The sequence below is a fragment of the Melitaea cinxia genome, chromosome 17 (assembly GCF_905220565.1).
Source record: "Melitaea cinxia chromosome 17, ilMelCinx1.1, whole genome shotgun sequence".
In the NCBI taxonomy this organism is placed as follows: Eukaryota; Metazoa; Arthropoda; class Insecta; order Lepidoptera; family Nymphalidae; genus Melitaea; species Melitaea cinxia.
Window position 1 is genome coordinate 2,411,865 of NC_059410.1, and position 20,832 is coordinate 2,432,696.

A 20,832-nucleotide genomic window follows, 5' to 3' on the forward strand; every position below is an offset into this window, starting at 1 on the left:
GAGCAGCTTCAGGAGTACGACTTCAAGGTGGAACACCGCAGCGGAAAGATGCATGGAAATGCCGATGCACTCTCACGAAGGCCGTGTCCGGAAGACTGCAAACATTGTGTTAAGCAAGAATCTAATGAAATAACATTAAAGCTCACAAGAACAAGTCCTTTGGGTATCTGGGAGAGTGATGCTATGAGGGAAGCTCAAGAAAGAGATGACGACCTTCGGCACATCATCACATGGAAGAAACGGAGTGACGTAAAACCAATCTGGAGAGAGGTTGCACCCACTGGCGCTGTCACTAAGGCGTACTGGGCTCAATGGGACAGTCTGATACTTCAAAACGGAATACTCTACCGGAAATGGGAGAAGACTAACGGCAGAGAGTTCCACCTTCAGATAATTGTCCCGAGAACGAGAGTACCAGATATTCTCCGTGAAATACATGATGGCGTATCAGGAGGTCATCTGGGTGTCAAGAGGACGTTAACAAAAGTGCGAGAACGATTCTACTGGTTGCATTATCGAGATGATGTACAGGATTGGTGCCGCAAATGTACTACTTGAGCTGCTGTAAAAGGATCACAGACCAGGAGCCGTGGGAATCTGCGGTTGTATAACGTCGGTGCACCGTGGGAACGAATTGCAGTTGACGTAGCGGGTCCATTTCCTGTAACGGAATCGGGAAACAAGTATTTTATGGTCGTCATGGACTACTTCACCAAATGGCCCGAAGTGTTCGCCATACCAAACCAAGAAGCTACAACAGTCGCTTCTAAGTTAGTCGAAGAAGTGATATGTCGCTTTGGCGTGCCTCTAGAAATCCATTCCGATCAGGGCAGGAACTTCGAATCGCAAGTATTCCAGGAAGTATGCAGAATTTTGGGCATGCATAAGACGAGGACCACCGCGTACCATCCACAGTCTGATGGAATGGTTGAGAGATTTAACCAGACCCTTGAGAGGCATTTGGCGAAATTGGTAGACGACAAACAAAAAGATTGGGACAAGTATATACCGCTCTTCCTTCTGTCGTACCGAACCGCCGAGCATGAGAGCATAAAAGCTACCCCGGCGTATGTCAATTACGGTAGAGAATTACGAATACCAGTAGACCTATTGACTGGAGGGGCACCGGAGGGACCAAATACCGTACAAGACTATGTCAGCGATTTAAGGGAAAAAATGCGTTATATACACGCCTTGGTTCGGGAAAATGGTTTACAGTCAAGTGAGAACATGAAAACCCGATACGACCGGAAATCGAACGCGATCGGCTTCAAGGAAGGGTCACTGGTGTGGCTGCATAACCCAACCCGCCGGAAAGGGAAATCTCCAAAGTTGCAGACCAAGTGAGATGGTCCATACAAAGTGGTTACCCGACTGAATGATGTGACTTACAGGATTCAAAAGCAACCAAGAGGGGCATTCAAAGTGGTACACCTAGACCGTTTGGCGCGTTACCATGGCAGTAACAACGATGCTCGGGACGAGCATCTCTAAGAGGGGAGTAGTGTTACGAACACTCGAAGAAACTAGCGCCATCTAGCGGCAACCATTGAAACCACACAAAGACAGAGACCGCATGAAACTCTCTACTCAATACTAGATGGCGTTAGAGGAACTACTGTGGAACTTTATAGAAGTATAGTCTCGAAAACCGGGCACATGCGCGAACTTTCCAGAATAGTCTGGGCCTCGTGTCGGCCGATATAAATAGCCGCAGGGAGGCGAGCGAGTACAGTTCAGTTTGAGCGATCTTCGAGGCGACTTCAAGAGTGAAAACTAGTGATCAAGAGTGGTACCAGCGAAACCTACGACATTGGCTACGACTTAGGACATTGTTAGTGCTTAGTGTTTGAACCTAGTGCTTTGTGTTGGACCTAGTGCTAGTGAATAAAGTCTTGAAAAGAGTCAGCAGGTCTTTCTCTCCAAATCCTTCGAACCCTAACACGTAACAATAAGAACCAATATGTTCTTTAATGAGTCGTGTAATCATTTTACATACAAATCAAAGCTGATACAAATACGAAATTAATATGTGAAAATTTCTTATCTATCTGTGAAAATACATTTTACAAAAGAAGATATCTCTTTGTGTGATTATATGTGGGTGGGTATGTGTGTGTGTGTGTGTGTGTGTGTGTTTGTGTGTGTGTGTGGGGGGGGGGGGGGGGTTAAAACTAGAAATTGGCAAACCTAGTATCATTTAAATTTCGATACTAATAAACTAATTGATTGTTTTATGTTGTGTGTTGTTAGGTGTATGTATTTTTGTGTGAATCCAATGATGAAATTTTAGTGTATTAGTGTAATGACTACAATTCATTGGTATGATTACTAAAAGAAAATCAATAATAATAATAAAGCAGGAAAAATAACTTTCTTAAAGAGGTCTGTCTCAATGATCATTATTTATTTTAATAAATGTTTCAAGACATTTTTACATTATTGTTAAGAATTAAGCCAAACAAAATCCGGGACCAGAGGGAGGTTGCGCATTCATGCCTCGTCGTATCATCCGACATGCGTGCTCCTCTATACGATGGTATGTTTCAGTGGGAATTTCGATCTTGAAAGTGATTTTCTCGTCTAGAGTACTCCATAGTCTTTCAGCGACTGCACTAGCTCGTGGCCATACCCTACATTTAGAATTATTACGTTAGTCCTTATAGGCTTTATATTAGTGAATTTCAATATTTAATATTTACGTCGATTGGAAATCAGGCAGTTTAATTGTCTTTTCATTCACATTAGAAGTTAAAACTATAGAATGATATTTATTTAGTTTTTTCTTTATTTTAAGTAAAATTTGTTTACGCACGCTTGATTTGGGGAATAAGCTGGTGAATGTGTGACGAGAGCGTAGCTAAAAGTGTGATCGGGCGAGGCAAACGGAAGTTGAGGGAGAAATATAAGTTGACACTTCAGCCTATCGCAGTCCATTGCTGGATATAGGTCGCTCCAAGTTCGCGCTAAACATTATAGCGTGAACTCATGTGTTTTGCCCGTAGTCACTACGCTGGGTGATATAAGTTAGTGAAGATAAAAAGAGAGAAGGTTACGTTTCGTAAGTTCTATAAGCACACTCGTTTTATTTTTGAGCTTAATTCATAAAAAAAAATCAAAAAAAAAGTTAAACTTATAAACAATTATTAATAATTTAAGACATTAATTTTCTTTATTGTAACATATAGACAAAGAAAAACTACCTATTGATAACATTCCGGTCGTCCACCATCTCCCCCCACATACAAGCTTCGCCTCCGACTATACCCGGCAGTAAAGTCTCATTTCTAGTAATATCGTACACCATTTTACGAGGATCAGGTAAATAAAAGTCGGGCCACTCTGAATTCATTGCACTTAGATACCACGTGGATGAGAATATAAGCTTATGACCGGATTCGAGTATCTGTAAAGGAATTAATTTGTTATTATTTTTGTCTGAACTCTTCAATTAATTATTTTTATATTTAGGTATGTATATGTATGTACATAAACTTCCAAAAACATAACAAGCTTGAAACTATATGCGAATAGCTACATATATGCTTATATACACTGTATTGTATAAACATACACCAGTAACAAACTTACGTTAATCATTTCACTGATCCAATTATATTTCCAGACTTGGATGAGAGTATCTTTTGTTAGACTAACTCCTTCGTCGAATACTTCCTGTAATATCAATAAAATATCGGTTGCTTTAAAGTATTAATTTATATCTACAATACACATGTTAATAATACAAAATAAGTTATAGAGAAATACTCGACCTGCCAAACAATGAGTTTCGAATTATCTACCAAAAGTGGTATTACTTTCCTTATAAATAAAGCATGTAAATCAGAAACCGTTAATTTATTGGTTTTCATAAATTCCCGAAGTTCCGGATTTGATTTCCTACGATAAAAATAAAATAATAAAGTTCTTAATATAAAAAAAAACCTTTTAAAAAGCAAAACTAAAATTTCTATAAGATTAAATAGTAAAAAAGTTAAATTACATCCTGATTTAAATTATACAAAAAAATCAATAGAAATTTCTTTCTATAGACGCCTTTAGATTTGAATTTAACAACGTTGAACTTACCAACAATCTAATCCAACTTCATCACCACCGATATGGAAGTAGCTATCTGGGAACAATGTCTGAACTTCGTGGAAAAGTTCTCGAAGAAGTTGATAAGTTGAATTCTTCGTTGGGTCCATTGGGCCCAAACCTACCACTCTGTTTCCTTGATAACATTCTGTGAGTAGGTGTGGATGTGAACTACCCCAAGAAGCTGTGTGACCTAAAATTATAATCTAATGATGTTACTTCTACAATATTATCAAACAAGTTAATAGTGAAATAGTTTTAGGATGTTGATGAAAATATTACCAGGAACGTCAAATTCTGGTATAACTCGTATACCCCGAATCCTCGCAAACTCTATAACTGTCTGAATATCTTCCTTGGAGTATGTCATTGATGAGTCAAAAGCACCTACGTTGCTAAAAATTAAAAAAAAAATGTATTCAACTTTATAAAAAACTCTGTAACAAAACTGGTAGCAAATTGTTGCTGCAGTCTTAAATATGATAACAACTATTCATATATGGTACCTATTTAAAAATCTATATTACGCCTGTACGAATAATAAATGTATGAAAAGAGACGTTAACTTATTTGTAAGATGTAATATTTGTATGTATGTAGATATTTTATGTATATATGTTGTATGTATGAAGTATGTTTTTTTCTCTATATTTTTTTTAAAGTAGGGAACGAAAATGCATCATGTTTGCATGCATAATGTTGAATTTACAAATTATACAGATAATTGCGCTGCTACCTCTTCAATTCATATTATCCTATATCTAAAGGTTGTCTGGAAGAGATCGCTACTAAGCGATAAGACCGCCTTTGTACATTACTATCTCTATGTGTAAATAACTGTTTTATGTAAAATTTTTTTTCCGAGTGGTGTGCAATAAAGTATATTCTATTCTATTCTAATGTAAAAATATTTCTAAAATCAGGTTCTAAATTCGGGTTTCAGGTTGTTAATATTTTTTTTAATAAAATTTTTGACTCAAAAGAAGAATAGGTAAGCAAACGCCTGTCTGATTGGACGAAATAATAATTTATCATATAAAATTCTACGAGATGCTTTTAAAAAGTATCAGGCCATGTACATAATTTAAAAGGTATAAAAGCAAGATCAGGAGCTGTGACACCTATTAAGAAGTTAATGTACAGAATGTAAGCTTTATTCCTACAAAATTTTAATGGCAATGAACAAAATTACCTTAATTCAGGATACTTTTCACTTCTGTAAGGAAAACTTTGGTCGTCAACTATATGCCAATGAAAAACGTTCATTTTATTCATCTCCATCGCATCTAAAGTCTTTAAAATATTTGTTACGGAAATAAAGTGTCGAGATGTGTCTAGTAAAAGTCCCCTGTGTTTGTAGCGTGGGAAATCATAAATCTGAGTCGTGTTTATTCGTATTTCCTAAAATATAAGAATTTCCCTTAACATTGGGATAGTTAAATTATTCTGAGTTTTTTAATATAGTAAATTGTTGCTGGCATATTTAATATACGATTCGCAACACAGTGACCTGACAGAGATCGCTTTTTATAATTAAATTGATTTTTCAAATTTGTTAATCTATACAAAAAGAAAAAAAACGGAGATTACTACTGCATTATACATTTAAAACAGTTGAATTTCGACTTCAAGTTAAAAAAGATAAAAAGGCGGGAAATTTTTGTCTAATAGACAAAAGGAAAATTCAAAAATAAATAAATAAATATCTACACAATACACACCCGGTCGTCTGTTCCAAAAGTAAGTACCTTAATGCTTGTGTTATAAGCAACAGCCGATTGGTATAGCTACATTTTTTTTTTCGATAAACACACACAGACATATATATATATATATATATATATATATATATATATATATATATATATATATATATATATATATATTATACCCAGACTCGGGTTGGGAATAAAACCCACAACCCCTGGAGCAGAAAGCAGGGAAGCAGGAAAGCACTACAAACTGTGCCAACGGGCTAGTCAAAATTCAAAAAATTAATTGAATAGCAAAACATAGTAAAAGGTTGGGCAGTGCAATATGTAAAAATTTGACGTAAAACTTGATTTACGTAGCTATGTGTATATACAGCATATAAAATATTACAAAATTGTATTTTTAAATCAACGAATCAATAAAAAACGGTCAATGCACATCACCAATGCAAATTTAAAATCGTTAAATTTTGAATTGACGTTAAAAAATTAAACGCGGGAAATTCAAACAGCCAAAATATAGAAAAAGTAATTTTTAGTTTTGCGGAGAAATATCTTAAAAGTAAATGGTCTACTGTATGGTTTATTTGTTATAAATTACGTAACATTACATTTCGATCGTCGGACAGATAAAATAATTGTGCGAATGTTTCGAGGCCACGCATAACTCCCCATAGTGATCTGCTGTGCAGTGTTGACGTGGCTGATACAGTGAGATTATCTGAAATAAGATTTCGAATAGAAACCGAGTAACCGTACATGTATCTCTTAAACGTATATATATTGTAGAAAGTATCTATGTAGTATATATGTATTTTTTTTCAATTAATTTACTATAAGCGATTTTAATTTAATTTTTTGTCACCGCGTTGGCGCAACGGTTACAGCCATGGATCGTACCTGTTGCGCTGGCGGTTGCGGGTTCGATCCTCGCACACGACAAACATTTGTATTGGCCATACAGGTGTTTGCCGTGGTCTGGGTGTTTGTGCAGTCCTTGTGCGTCTAGTGTAGTCCAGCAGTGGGATATTACAGGCTGAAGCGTAATAAATGAATAACTTGTTGGTGCATTCGTGTTTTATTATATACCCTAATTAGTCTATTGCATTGTTAAAATAATATTTTCGACAAAGGATCACTCTCTATAGCTCAATACGTTAACGACACGTTGACGCAGCAGCCATACACAGTATCGATGGCGAGTTCGATCCCGGCTCATGCAGTCATCTAGGCGTTTGTTCTTATGTGTTGTACAGACAATAGTAAATCCTAATGGAGGCCGTTGAGTGTGTAATTTTTTTGATCACTTACAGCTTTCATCCATGTGCAGATGCGGATAAGCCTCACAAGCTTGTGTTAAAACTATTTCCAACTTCTTTAAATGCCCTTTGTAAAGTCCTTCAGATACTTTTCCGCGGTCAGACCGATCTACTCTCTTGCCTGTTCCGTCTCCAATTTTCGATAGAATAAAAGAGTACCTTTCGACTACAGTGGTTAGATCATCGCATGTTTGATCAGTAGCCTGAACAAAAATTCAGAAATAAAAAAATAATAAATATTAGATTTTTTACGTAAAAAGTACTAACCAATTAGTAAACGGTGCAGTTAAAGTTAATAGCTTTGGTTCAAAAATCTACTAGAATTTGAAAGTCAGTGTTTTATAGTTACAGTATAGTTACTTAGATAAATATCGTACGCCCGTTTTATTCCGGGTAAGTTTTTTTTAAAACTGAAAATTGTATATGTTTATTAGAGTCTAAAAAAGTACAATCTTCAAGGACAGCAGAACTTCAGCAATTATACGGAACTCTTGTAAATATATTTGCCAATCCATATTTAAAAAAATTGTAAATATCCAGGTACGTTACGCATAACTTCAAACTTTTTTTTAAGACTCATCCTCGAAATTTCTACGTGCCTGAATTAATTTTCTTCAAATTAAAAAGAAAAAACATTTTTCTTTGCTGTCGTTGTATTTTTAACCGACTTCAAAAAAGGAGGAGGTTACCCAATTCGACCATATCTATATATGTTTGTTCGGGGATAATTTCGTCGTTATTGAACCGGTTATGATAATTTTTTTCTTTCTTTGAAAGGAGATATCCCAAGTATGTTACCATGATAAGGAAACCGGGATCTGATGATGGAATCTCAGAGAAATCGTGGGAAACCCTCGAAAATCGTAGTGATGACTAGTGTGTTTGTTAATTTTTTTCGTTTACTTACGTTATATTACTTGTCGATTTAATTGAATTCGTTTTTTTTTTTCGTTTGCGAGCAAACACAATTATTAGATCGATAATTTTCAGTAATTTACGCTGTTTTTTCCCGTAATAAATTAATTACTAAAATAAACTGATTATGAGTTATGTAAGTATTTGAAAGGTAATAGAATAAATATTAACTCGCCTTAAATTCAAATTGTCGAGGGATCAAAATATAAAACGTATTTTCTTTTATCTGATATTGTGGTTTTGGCCAAACTTCACCCTTTGTCGGCGGGTACTTTGGTCCGGGCTTTATTATCCAAAAATTTTCTGCAAAAATACCAGCGAAACACACCAGAAAAATAACTAATTTTAGCATTTTGTCTTAAATGACTGTTATTTATCTTACAAAAGTAAAAAAAAACAACTGGCTGTAAGGCTTTGTCGATAGTAAATACAAGTTTTTTTTTTTGTTTCATGTAAAACAGATGATAAGAAAGTTTAGGGTTGCCACTTAGGGAAGTGTATAAAGAGACAAGTTTAATAATCTCATACTATTAAACGAGCAATCCTTGTATATATATATATATATATATATATATATATATATATATATATATATATATATATATATATATATATAGAATCTGAATCTCGGAAACGACTCCAACGATTTTTATGAAATTTAGTATGCAGCGAATTTCGGGGGAGATAAATAAATCTCGCTAGGATTCATTTTTAGAAAATGTCATTTTATCCCAGTTTTTAGACAGTGTAAAAATAGATACAACATCGTTAGAATACGAAGGTAAATTTCGCAAATGTCAGTAAAGTTGTAAAAGCTCAGGTGGGAAATCGGCCGGTCGTGATCGATCGAAAAGACCATGGTTCTAATCCTCGACAGATTAAAATTTTTTCTGTTTTTCTTCTATTTGCACTCGTTATTTTTTATTTAATAATGTATGTAAAATCAAAAAATATAATTTATATTTTATCATTATTATTTTTTAATTATTTTATTTTTTATCTTTGATTTTTTATATTTATTTATATTATTTATGATTGTCGATAAAAAAAAATAGTATTCATATTTTATAAATATGTAATTCGTATTTAAATATGATTTCCAAAAAACACGATTTACTAAAAATACCGAGCTAAGCTCGGTCACCCAGGTACTAAGAATTAAAATAAAATTAACATTTTTTTCTGAATTTATTCACATTTTTTCAAGAATACGTTTATTTTATTAGTACTGTCATCAACTACATAACTCGTACCACGCAAAATGTCTAAAGACTATATCTACATAAAAAATGTATTATGACATATTTAATTTACTTCTAAGAGTAAAAAGCTGGTAACGTCAAACTGCTGGTCTTAGGGTAAATTGTTTTAAAAAAACGAGCCCGTGGGTGTTGTTAATATATAAAAAAAAACTACATCTACTTTCTAAGGTCTTATAAAAAGCCATGGCAGATAAACGGACTCGACAGGAGAGTTAGGTTTACCTAAAAAAACATTTAAGGAACTTCTTTTTAGGGAAATATAAAAATCGTGACTCCCTGCACTTGTGCCTGTTTAAATTTAGGATCTACAAAAGGTCAACACAAAAATAAGAATACGATTACGTAGACGTGCTAATGAGAAGAATATTTTAGGCGCAAATGGCAAATGAAAAAAGGCAGTGACAAAAGAAAAGGTCAGAATAATCAATGCACATATGCTTAATCGTTCCAAGAAGGATTTAGAATGTTCTAAGGACGTTTTAGCATATTGAGATTTTTATAAGAGAAATATTATCAGAAGTTATGTTTATTTTCAATTGGTTTTGTTGGTTATGGATAATAGATAACATCGTTTAGGTAAAGGTTTTTAAAATCCATAAGATACACTCAGATCACATTTGGGTATGTTCCTTTCTCGAAATAAAGGCATAATAATTAATTAAATGATTAGGTCCGTGTCTTTAAAACCATTGTTATTATTATTGTATTTCCTCGTAAACAAAACAAAACCGACTTTAATTACATCAACAAAGAATACAACGTAGATGGACGAAACAATCAAAAATTACTCGTCAGATCTCGATAAAACTTAAATGGATCACATGACAACCACCAGCTTTCGATTAAAAAAGAGCCATCACATACGGTCCGGTCTACCCGGTAAAAATCTATAAGGTAACGCACATAAAAAATCACAGTTGAATTGAGAACCTCCTGCTTTTTTCAAAGTTGGTTAAAACCGATTATTAGCATGACGTAATTTAAATTAACGTCCATGAAATATTAAAATTATAAATACCGGAGTTAATTTCTTAAATCACTTCTTAATTAAGCGTTTAAAAACTTAATTTAACGATATCGAATATCATAAAAAAACCGCTTTAAAAACTTTGTGTTTGGTCAAGTATTTGATCGTCATGATTTTTTTTTTGCAGAAACGAGAATAATATAAACCAGAGTTACAATAATATAGTTTTGGTTTTCTACACGCTGTCTGTAATTTCAGTTTTTTTTTTATATAATTTTAGAATTACATAATATTAAATGACAAATAAACAATAAACATGTACAACAATAGCCTCCTTTAATGTTATAGTTCTTAATATTGTACCTACAATAATTGTGTTTGCTCGCAAACGAAAAAAAATCGACTTCAATTACATCGACGAGTAATACAACGTAGATCGACGAAAAAATAGTCAAGTAACTACGCGTTATCAAAGATTACTCAAAAAGTAGTTATCAGATCTCGATAAATTTATATGTGACCACATGATAAACATCAGCTTTCGATTAAATTAAAAATTATCAAAATCGGTACACCCAGTAAAAAGTTATTGCGGATTTTCGAGAGTTTCCCTCGATTTCTCTGGGATCCCATCATCAGATCCTGGTTTCCTTATCATGGTACCAAACTAGAGATATCCCCTTTCCAACAAAAAAAGAATTATCAAAATCAGTACATCCAATAGAAAGTTATGTCGGTAGTTAGGTAGGTAGGTGTAGGTATAATACAACGTAGGTCGACGAAAAAGGCGTCAAGTAAAAACGCATTATTAGATATAACTCGAAAAGTAGTTGTTAGATCTCAAATAAATTTAAATTGGACCAATTGACACACACCAGCTTTCGATTAAAAACATTTTTGTCGAAATCGGTCCACCCGGTCAAAAGTTCTGATGTAACATACATAAAAAAAAATACAGTCGAATTGAGAACCTCCTCCTTCTTTGGAAGTCGGTTAAAAAGTAGAGAAAAGTGACAATTAAGGCTTTTCGACGCCTCTTGGGACCCACAGATTGGATAATAATGACATAAGAGTACAGACCAATTTTAAACCCGAAATCAATTAACGGTTATTCCATATAAAAATTATAGAAACTTTATGAACAATGTTGCGAGCAAATAGTTAACGTCTAAATTTCTTAATTCATCAAAAATTATTAAATTAATATTTCGTGTAAGTACATATTGTTTCAGGTTGTGTTTTATAATCAATTTCATGAAAACAAAATCTATAATATGTAACGGATAATAAAGCACATTCTTTATATTGTTTTACTTAGTTACGAAGGGTAGGTATTTAATAAATAAAATGTCTCAAAAAGTTTTTTTTTATTTAGCTTGATTAGACGATACAGAATCCAGGACCAGTGGGAGGTTGAGCGTCTATGCCTCGTTGTATCATCCGACACGTGTGCTCCTCAATACGATAGTATGTTTCAGATGGAATTTCCGACTTGTATGTCATATTGTCGTCCAGGGCGCTCCATAGTCTTTCAGCGACTGCACTAGCTCGTGGCCATACCCTAGATTATAATTATTATGTTAGTCGTCATAGGCTTTACATTAGTAACTTTCAGTATACTCTACCCTACCCTAGATTTAGTAATATATGTTAATCTTTAAAGCCTTACATATTCGTCAGTAAAACTCTCATTCAATTGTTTGTCATTAGAAAATCAAAGCCAATTGTTAGAGCAACAGCCTGTTAAAACCGTAACACCAACTCATAATAAACGCAATCGAAATTCTGATTTATTAAATTTACTAGCGACCCGCCCCGGCTTCGCACGTTGAAAAAACTGTCAATGTTTCTCTACTATATTATGCATGTATTATACATATAACCTTCCTTTGGAATGACTCTATTTACTTAAAAAAACCGCATCATAATACGTTGTGTAGTTTTAAGGATCTACCATACAGACAGCGGGAAGCGACTTTGTTTTATACTATGCAGTAATGACGAATCATGAAATCTTTCGTTTTTTTATTGTTTTATTTAAAAAAAAAAACAACAAATGAAATTAATAATTTTGTAAATTAAATTTCTTGATAACGAAATATTCGTTACAAAATATCTCAGATGTAAACGATTTTAAGTATGTCCTTTTTGTTTCGCGCGTCATTTAAGTTTACCTCTCAATAAAATGCCGATCAAATCTATATCGAAAAAATCCTAATAGTAAATCGAGCCATTAGCTCATGGACGTAGGCCCCTTCAGGTTTGCGCCGAACATTTCAGTTTTCCGCAAAGATAAATTTACCTGTTGATAACATTTCGGTCGTCCACCATCTCCCCCCACATACAGGCCTCGCCTCCGACTATACCCGACAGTAAAGTCTTATTTTGGGTGATATCGTACACCATTTTACGAGGGTCAGGTAAATAGTAATCAGGCCACTCCGACTTGATTGCATCTAGATACCAAGTGGAAGAGAATAGAAGTTCATGGCCCGCCTCGAGTATCTGTAAAATAATAAATACGTTATTTATTACTATCTTTCTTATCTGGTTCTTAAATTTCTGATTTACCTATCTTTCTATAATTGTGGAAACGTACTTAATACAGAATTTTGGCTGCGGTTGCGGTTGCGGGTTCGATCCCCGCACATGACAAACATTTGTATTGGCCATACAGGTGTTTGCCGTGGTCTGGATGTTTGTGCAATCCTAGTGGGTCTCCCCACCGTGCCTCGGAGAGCACGTTAAGCCGTCGATCCCGGTTGTTATCATGTACACCTGATAGCGTTCGTTACCCATAGTAGGGAATATATCCGCCAACCCGCATTGGAGCAGCGTGGTGGATTATGCTCTGATCCTTCTCCTACATGGGGAAAGAGGCCTATGCTCAGTAGTAGGATATTACAGGCTGAAAAATGAGGAGTGAAAAAAAAATATATATAAAAAACTTACGTTAATCATTTCACTGATCCAATTATATTTCCAAACTTGGATGAGAGTATTTTTTGTTAGACTAACTCCTTCGTCGAATACTTCCTGTAATATCAATAAAATATTAGTTGCTTTTAATTATTTAACTTGAATCTAAGGTAGGTTGTATAAATAGTATACAATTAGTAAGAAATACTCGACCTGCCAAACAATGGGTTTAGAATTATTTGCCAAGAGTGGAATTACATTTCTCATAAACAACGCATGTAAGTCCGCGACCGTTAAATTATTATTTCTCATATAGTCTTGTAATTCTGGATTTGACTTCCTGTAAAATATTTTTTTTTTCTTAATAGTAGTAACCAGTACAAAACCACATTGTAAATCACTACACTTACCAACAATCTAATGCAACTTCGTCGCCACCAACATGGAAGTACCTGTCTGGGAACCATGTCTGAACTTCTTGGAAAAGGTCTCGAAGAAGTTTATAAGTTGTATTCTTCGTTGGGTTCATCGGACCCAAACCGACAACTTTATTTCCTTGATAGCACTCCGTCAGTAAGCTTGGATGCGAACTACCCCATGAAGCCGTATGACCTAAAATATCATCAAACAATAAATACTTTACCAGGGACGTCAAACTCTTGCACCACTCTTATAACCCAATTCTTAGCATATTTTATAATTCTCTCAATATCTTCCTTAGTATAAACCATCGATGAAGTGAATAAATACTTTACCAGGGACGTCAAACTCTGGTACTACTCTTATACCCCGATTCTTCGCATATTTTATAATTCTCTCAATATCTTCCTTAGTATAAACCATCGATGAGTCATAAGCACCACTATTACTAGAAAAAAATATATAAAAATGTAGACATATTATAAATTTCACGTTTTAAATGACAATGAAAAGAATATTTACCTTAATTCGGGAAATTTCTCACTTTTATAAGGAAAACTTTGATCGTCAACTATATGCCAATGCAAAACGTTCATTTTATTCATCGTCATTGCATCTAAAGTCTTAAGAATATTCGTTACAGAAATATAGTGTCGAGATGTGTCTAGTAATAATCCTCTATGTTTGTATCGCGGGAAATCATAAATCTGAGTCGCGTTTATACGTATTTCCTAAAATGTACAAATTTGGTTAGTATTATAAAATAATAATCATAATAAAATTATTTAGAAAAACGTTTACATAATATAAAACCGTTGTTGGGACATCCTTTTAAGTAAGTGTTTTACCTGTGCCAGGATGTCCCGCTCTTCCATATTCTTACTTATAAAATTAAAACTTACATTGTCATAATTCAACTACAAGAGAAAAAAAAAGAGTTTATTTATTTATGTTTCTCTGTGTGTGTGTGTGTGTGTGTGTGTGTGTGTGTGTGTGCGTGCGTGATAGTGGGTGCGTGTGTGTGTATGTGTGTCTGTGTGTGTGAGTTTGTGGGTATTCTGTTAAGCATATTTTAAGGTAACTACTTTAAGTAAAGCCTCAGTCTCTTCATAATATAGTTTTGTAAGCCAATCAGTTAGTGATTTTTTAAGTTCGTAAGAATTTAAAGAATATGTTTTAAACAAATTGTTTATCTTCTTGTATACATGAGTCGATTATCTTCTTGTACACATGAGTCGCAGCTGTAATATATATATCCTTCTCACACTCTGTATCTTATTTAAAGAGTATAGCTCTTTTGTGGGGAATCCGTTAGATTTACTGTATATAACATTTAACAACTAGTATTAGGATAAGAATCAATTACGTTTGGGCTTACTATTGCAAAATTATAATTTTAATTTTGCGAAACTATTGAAAAAATACGGTAAATGCGCGTCACTATTGCGTTACATTTAAATCCGTTAAAATTTGAATTAACGTTAATAAAATCAAAGGCGGGAAATTCGTAACAGCAAAAATATAGAAAAAGTTAGTTTTGCGGTAAAATATGTAAAAATAAAGAGATTTCAAAGTGAATTATTAAAATACGTAAACCTTTACATTTCGATCATCGGATAGATAAAACAGTTGTGCGAATGTTTCGAGGCCTCGTATCACTCCCCATACTGACGAGCTTGACAGCCTTGACGTCGCGGACACGGTAAGATTATCTGAAAGAACATTACAAAAACACGAATAAAAAATCGAGTAACAATACATACGAGTATGCATTCATAAATATACATCGTAGTAAATATATAATATTCCTATTAACTGTAAGTATAAACAGAAAAAAATCGCAATAATCAAGCTTTACATTAAATAAGTAGTAGATTATTTGTTTTTACATAATTCAATTTCTAAGAACTGTTTATATTTAGTTTGTAATACTAGTGATAAACAACAGTAGATAAACAAAAAGTAACGAAGACCGCTTATCTTAAAGGTTAAAGCGATTTCTTAGGTTATCTCTTAACCGTTGTTTACTATCTTTATTTTAGATGAATATTTTAATGAACATATCAGCAACGTTTATTTCATTTCAATTAATATTTTTGTCAGTTCAAAATAAATTAAATGCTATATTTAATGGCGATTTATAAATAAAAAACAAAACTTTTTTATGAAACCGCGAAACTATTTACGACATCTGGGCTAAACAGAACGATGATATATTTATTATTATTACTATATACTTTATTGCACAAAAAAATAAATATACAGAAAATAACACGTAAAGTTGATGGCAAAAGTCGACTCAACCCTAGAAAGATTAGAGTTCTCTCTTCTAGTTAACCAATGGTCATAAGAGAGTGTCATAATAACGTTAGCGCAATTAAATTATAACTATCTATACAATGATAATTATAATGTCCACGATGTACAAAAGTAATACAACAGTCAGCAGTAATAAAATTGTAATATTGTTTACATTGATTTTATTTGAAACATTCTTAAGTATAAATTTGTTTGTTGAAAGTAATAAAATGGTATATCGACATACTTTTATATTATAAACTGCTGTGATGTTGAAATTGTAGTAAAAAATGGTATTTATTATTCCAATGTTATTGTGTTGAAAGAATAAAAGATATTATTGCTTTTATTTTTTCGTAACCGAAAATACAATATGTTTTCAGCAGAAATCTGGATTATCTTGAATTACAATGATTTTTTTTTTGTCACTTTAAAATCGTTCTAGTGGTCGTAGAAATATGGTTCCCAGATTGAAAGATGCCTCTTTTTCTCCTCAGTATTGTAATGGTATAGTTACAAAACATTGTTTAATTAGTTACTATGTTCTTCATTTCAGGTGTCGATATAGCGGGTCATAGACGTGAAGAAAATATCTAAATAACTAATATATTACTTAACTAGCTGACCTGGCAAACTTCGTATCGCCTTATTTTTTTTCTTAAATATAATAATCACATATATAAAAACAAAATATACCCAATCTTTCAAGTTAGATCAAACTGCACACGGTGTGCAAATTTGATTAAAATCGGTTAAGTAGTTTAAGAGTTCATCGCGGACAAACATTGTGACACGAGATTTATATATATTAAGATTACAAGTATAAATACATACACTTACATAGACACATATACATATCATACGTATATATAACTATACATACACTACATAAATACAAATACACAACATAATATAATAGGAAGTTATATACTTCACTTAGTAGATAATTATAAATTTACTTGAGAAATAAAGTGCTCGTTTATTTACGTTTGAAGGAAACAAGGGAAGGACTTTACTTATTTATTGTTTTTAACCAACTTCCAAAAAAGGAGGAGGTTCTCAATTCGACTGTTTTTTTTTTATGTATGTTACATCAGAACTTTTGACTGGGTGGAGCGATTTCGACAAATTTTCTTTTAATCGAAAGGTGGTGTGTGCCAATTGGTCTCATTTAAATTTATTTGAGATCTAACAACTACTTTTCGAGCTATATCTAATAATGCGTTTTTACTTGACGCTTTTTTCGTCGACCTACGTTGTATTATACCGCATAACTTTCTACTGGATGTACCGATTTTGATAATTCTTTTTTTGTTGGAAAGGAGATATCCTTAGTTTAGTACCATGATAAGGAAATCAGGATCTGATGATGGGATCCCAGAGAAATCGAGCGAACTTCTTGAAAATCCGCAATAACTTTTTACTGGGTGTACCGATTTTAATAATTTTTAATTTAATCGAAAGCTGATGTTTGTCATGTGGTCACATATAAATTTTATTGAGATCTGATAACTACTTTTTGAGTAATCTTTGATAACGCACAGTTACTTGACTATTTTTTCGTCGATCTACGTTATATTACTCGTCGATGTAATTGAAGTCAGTTTTTTTTTCGTTTGCGAGCAAACACAATTATGTAAATTATTTTGCAAATTGTGATATGATTATTAGGGCCTGTTTCACCAGTTGTGGATAATGCTATTTGACGGATGACGATATGAGAACCTCCTCCTTTTTTGGAAGTCGGTTAACAAATACACTTTTACAGAGGTAGGTAGAATAGGCGTGTACGACTTTTCTCCTAACTTAATAAACAGCAACTTTAATATTAATAGAAATATCTCATTAATATAGAATAATTATTATAAGAATAATGAATCAAAAACTTTTTACTGATACTGTCACCCGTGGGGCCATTATTATATCTTATACATAACATTTTCGTGTCACAATGTTAGTTACGATACTCCTCCGAAACGGCTGGACCGATTTTTATGAAGTTTTGTGTGCATATTAAGTAGGTCTGAGAATCGGCCAACAACTATTTTTCATACCCCTAAGTTATATCCGGGGTGGGGGGGATTAAGGGGATAAATAATATATATGGCAAAACAACGGTTACGGGTCAGCTTATTATATAGTATAGTATATAGGCCCCCATATATCACAAAACAACATTCTTAGTACACAGAATGCAGTACTTATCGTAAGGACTGGCGGTCAAATTATTGAGGCTTATGATAGTGCGTTAGGAGGTACCTTGTCTTAAGATTTCAGGTTCGTTTTTGGGAAACTTAAAGTAATTTACAGAAAAATCAAGCTATTGTCTATAAAATACGAGTCTGCTTTAGACCACACGACTGAGTAAAACTTATGAAACGTAAAACTCTCTTCTATGTACACTAACTTATATCTCCCTCTCAATTTCCGTTCTTCTCGCCCGATCACACTTTTCGTAACGCTCTCGTCACGCATTCACAAGCCTACTCCCCAAGTCAAGCGTGCGTAAAGAAATTTTACTTTAAAAATATTGTTTTAATGTCATTCTACTGTAGGTCTGAAAATAGTACATAAGTAGGTTTCGTATGATTATTCACTAGCTTAAACTATTAACTTACAGCTTTCATCCATGTTCAGATGTGGGTAATCCTCGCAAGGTTCTGTTAATGTTATTTCTAGCTCATTTAAATGCCCTCTGTAAAGCCCTTCATCTGATATGTGTCTTCGGTGGGCTCGTACTTTTCTTTTGTTTCTCCTTCCGATTTTACTCGATATAACGTAAGAGTACCTTTCGATTGCGCTTGTTAATGTACTGCATGTTTGATCAGTACTCTAAAAAAATTAATAACGTACTTCAAATCAAAAATCTAAGACGAAAAATCACTCACATACGCAGGTTTCCGATCCATCGTTTGGGTTATATTAATTGATTTTATTTATTTAAAACGATTAAATACGTGTTTAATATGGAATGTGGTACTTAAATTTTACAAAATAATAAGTTTCAGTTGTATGAAAAACCTGTTTTCTATGAGTATTAAAACTAATTAAAGTTTTACCCATTATCATATCAGTTACAATAATCACCAATCAGTGTCGGGTCAAACACTGGTTAAGGAAAACATGGTAATAAAAATAATAATATTAGAACCTGTGCTACGAAATAACATAACATAATAATATAGTTAACTGAGGTAGGGCACAGCAGCAATTTCCTGCTCAAAATATGGAGCTGCCCGACTGGGGTAGTACCTCGACCTTACAGAAGACCACAGCTAAATAATACTGTTTTCAAGCAGTATTGTGTTCCTGTTGGTGAGTAAGGTGACCAGAGCTCCTGGAGGGATTGGGGATTGGGTCGGCAACGCACTTGCGATGCCTCTGGTGTTGCAGGTGTCTATAAGCTACGGTAATCGCTTACCATCAGGTGAGCCGCACGCTTGTTTGCCGACCCAGTGACATAAAAAAAAATGTATGATAAGTAGCAAAATAAAATAATTACAAACGCTTGTATCATTATCATCATCACATCAGCCTAATACGGCCTGCAATGGGCTTGTCACCATCATCATCCTCACTTCAGCCTATCGCAGTCCACTGCTGGAAATAGGCCTTCACAAGTTCGCGCCAAAAATGGAGTGAACTCATGTGTTTTGCCCATAGTCACCACGCTGGGCAGGCGGGTTGGTGACCGAAGGGCTGGCTTTGTCACACCGAAGACGCTGCTGCCCGTCTTCGGCCTGTGTATTTCAAAGCCAGCAGTTGGATGGTTATCCCGCCATCTGTCGGCTTTTTAAGTTCCGGGGTAGTAGTGGAACTGTGTTATCCCTTAGTCACCTCTCGACACCTACTGGAAGAGAGGGTGCAGCTATATTCTTAATGCCGTAACCACAGCAAGTTTGTAAAATATTTCATAAATATTTGTCCGCTACTTACAAATTTTAAATCGATAATTTGTACAAAGGATGTTATGAATACTTTAAAGATAATAGAATTATTTCGATCTCACCTTAACTTTAAATTGTGAAGGGTTGAATGTATAAAATTTATTTTTCTTAATCTGATATTGTGGTTTTGGCCAAACTTCACCCTTAGTGGGTGGATATTTTGGACCGGGCTTCACTATCCAAAAATCTTCTGCAAAAATAGCACCAAAACACGCCAGAAATATAATTAATTTTAGCATTTTGTCTTATTCTAAACGAAAGTTATTTTACAAATGTTAGCCGACCGACTGCCTGAAAGGCTTTGTCGATACTAAACGGGTGAGTATTTTTGCACCATATGAATATGAGGAGAAGAAAACTTTAGGGTTACCATTCATGCGATGTACGAAGAGACTAGTGAGAATAACAATTAAGAGAAATATGACCATTTTTCTATAATAATAAACGTTAATAAATATTATAAATCTTTTTATGAGTAACGCATCTATAATAAAGAAGCTTAGAAAATAATGTCATAAAAATTGTCAAGCTCTATATTTATGATAAGTATAGGTATAGATAGATATTGAAGTAAAATATAACATTTATACATATAAAATCTTATACCTCAAATATTATCTGTAAGTTTTTTGTTAATGGTTACGTATTCACGAACATTTTGTGAATAAACTCTAGAAGTGCCGCAAGTCGAACAATAGTTAGGATATTGGAATGTTTTCGGCTATAACAGATTTGATTGATATAAAAGTTGTCTAAATTAACTATAAATGTGATGTTGTTCTTGTTATCTAATTTTTGCGATATACGATATGGTTAATCCCCTGGATCCGTTGGTCCCGGTTGTTATCATGTACACCTGATAGCGATCGTTACTCATAGTAGGGAATATATCCGCCAATCCGCATTGGAGCAGCGTGGTGGATTAAGCTCTGATCCTTCTCCCACATGGGGATAGAGGCCTATGCTCAGTAGTGG

At 33.8% G+C, this 20,832-nt stretch overlaps 2 protein-coding genes across 2 annotated transcripts; both read right to left on the minus strand.

The window, feature by feature from the left end:
• Window positions 1-2,390: 2,390 nt before the first annotated feature.
• LOC123661794 (beta-hexosaminidase subunit alpha-like) lies at window positions 2,391-8,433 on the minus strand. The gene is made up of 10 exons (XM_045596734.1): window positions 8,220-8,433; window positions 7,122-7,332; window positions 6,422-6,531; window positions 5,291-5,499; window positions 4,381-4,493; window positions 4,090-4,291; window positions 3,774-3,900; window positions 3,592-3,675; window positions 3,204-3,406; window positions 2,391-2,633 (listed from the first exon to the last, which is right to left on the minus strand). The coding sequence occupies exons 1-10, from the start codon at window positions 8,394-8,396 to the stop codon at window positions 2,453-2,455; spliced, it is 1,617 nt and encodes a 538-aa protein (XP_045452690.1). The 5' UTR covers window positions 8,397-8,433; the 3' UTR covers window positions 2,391-2,452.
• A 3,192-nt stretch (window positions 8,434-11,625) lies between these two features.
• Window positions 11,626-20,168, minus strand: LOC123661357 (beta-hexosaminidase subunit beta-like). The gene is made up of 10 exons (XM_045596327.1): window positions 19,920-20,168; window positions 18,529-18,742; window positions 15,215-15,324; window positions 14,135-14,343; window positions 13,948-14,060; window positions 13,603-13,804; window positions 13,406-13,532; window positions 13,226-13,309; window positions 12,576-12,778; window positions 11,626-11,834 (listed from the first exon to the last, which is right to left on the minus strand). The coding sequence occupies exons 1-10, from the start codon at window positions 20,094-20,096 to the stop codon at window positions 11,654-11,656; spliced, it is 1,620 nt and encodes a 539-aa protein (XP_045452283.1). The 5' UTR covers window positions 20,097-20,168; the 3' UTR covers window positions 11,626-11,653.
• Window positions 20,169-20,832: the final 664 nt, after the last annotated feature.

Bases quoted from the DNA above. Each gene is read 5' to 3' on its own strand.
- LOC123661794 (XM_045596734.1), bottom strand. From the start codon at position 8,396: ATGCTAAAATTAGTTATTTTTCTGGTGTGTTTCGCTGGTATTTTTGCA. The intron at 5,500-6,421 runs GTAATGTTACGT...CTTATATTTTAG, and splicing joins ATCTGTCCGACGATCGAAAT to GAAATACGAATAAACACGAC. The intron at 2,634-3,203 runs GTAGTTTTTCTT...TTCTAAATGTAG, and splicing joins GACCGGAATGTTATCAATAG to GGTATGGCCACGAGCTAGTG.
- LOC123661357 (XM_045596327.1), bottom strand. From the start codon at position 20,096: ATGCTAAAATTAATTATATTTCTGGCGTGTTTTGGTGCTATTTTTGCA. The intron at 14,061-14,134 runs GTAAATATTCTT...ATTTTTTTCTAG, and splicing joins GAGAAATTTCCCGAATTAAG to TAATAGTGGTGCTTATGACT. The intron at 11,835-12,575 runs GTAAATTTATCT...ATTATAATCTAG, and splicing joins GACCGAAATGTTATCAACAG to GGTATGGCCACGAGCTAGTG.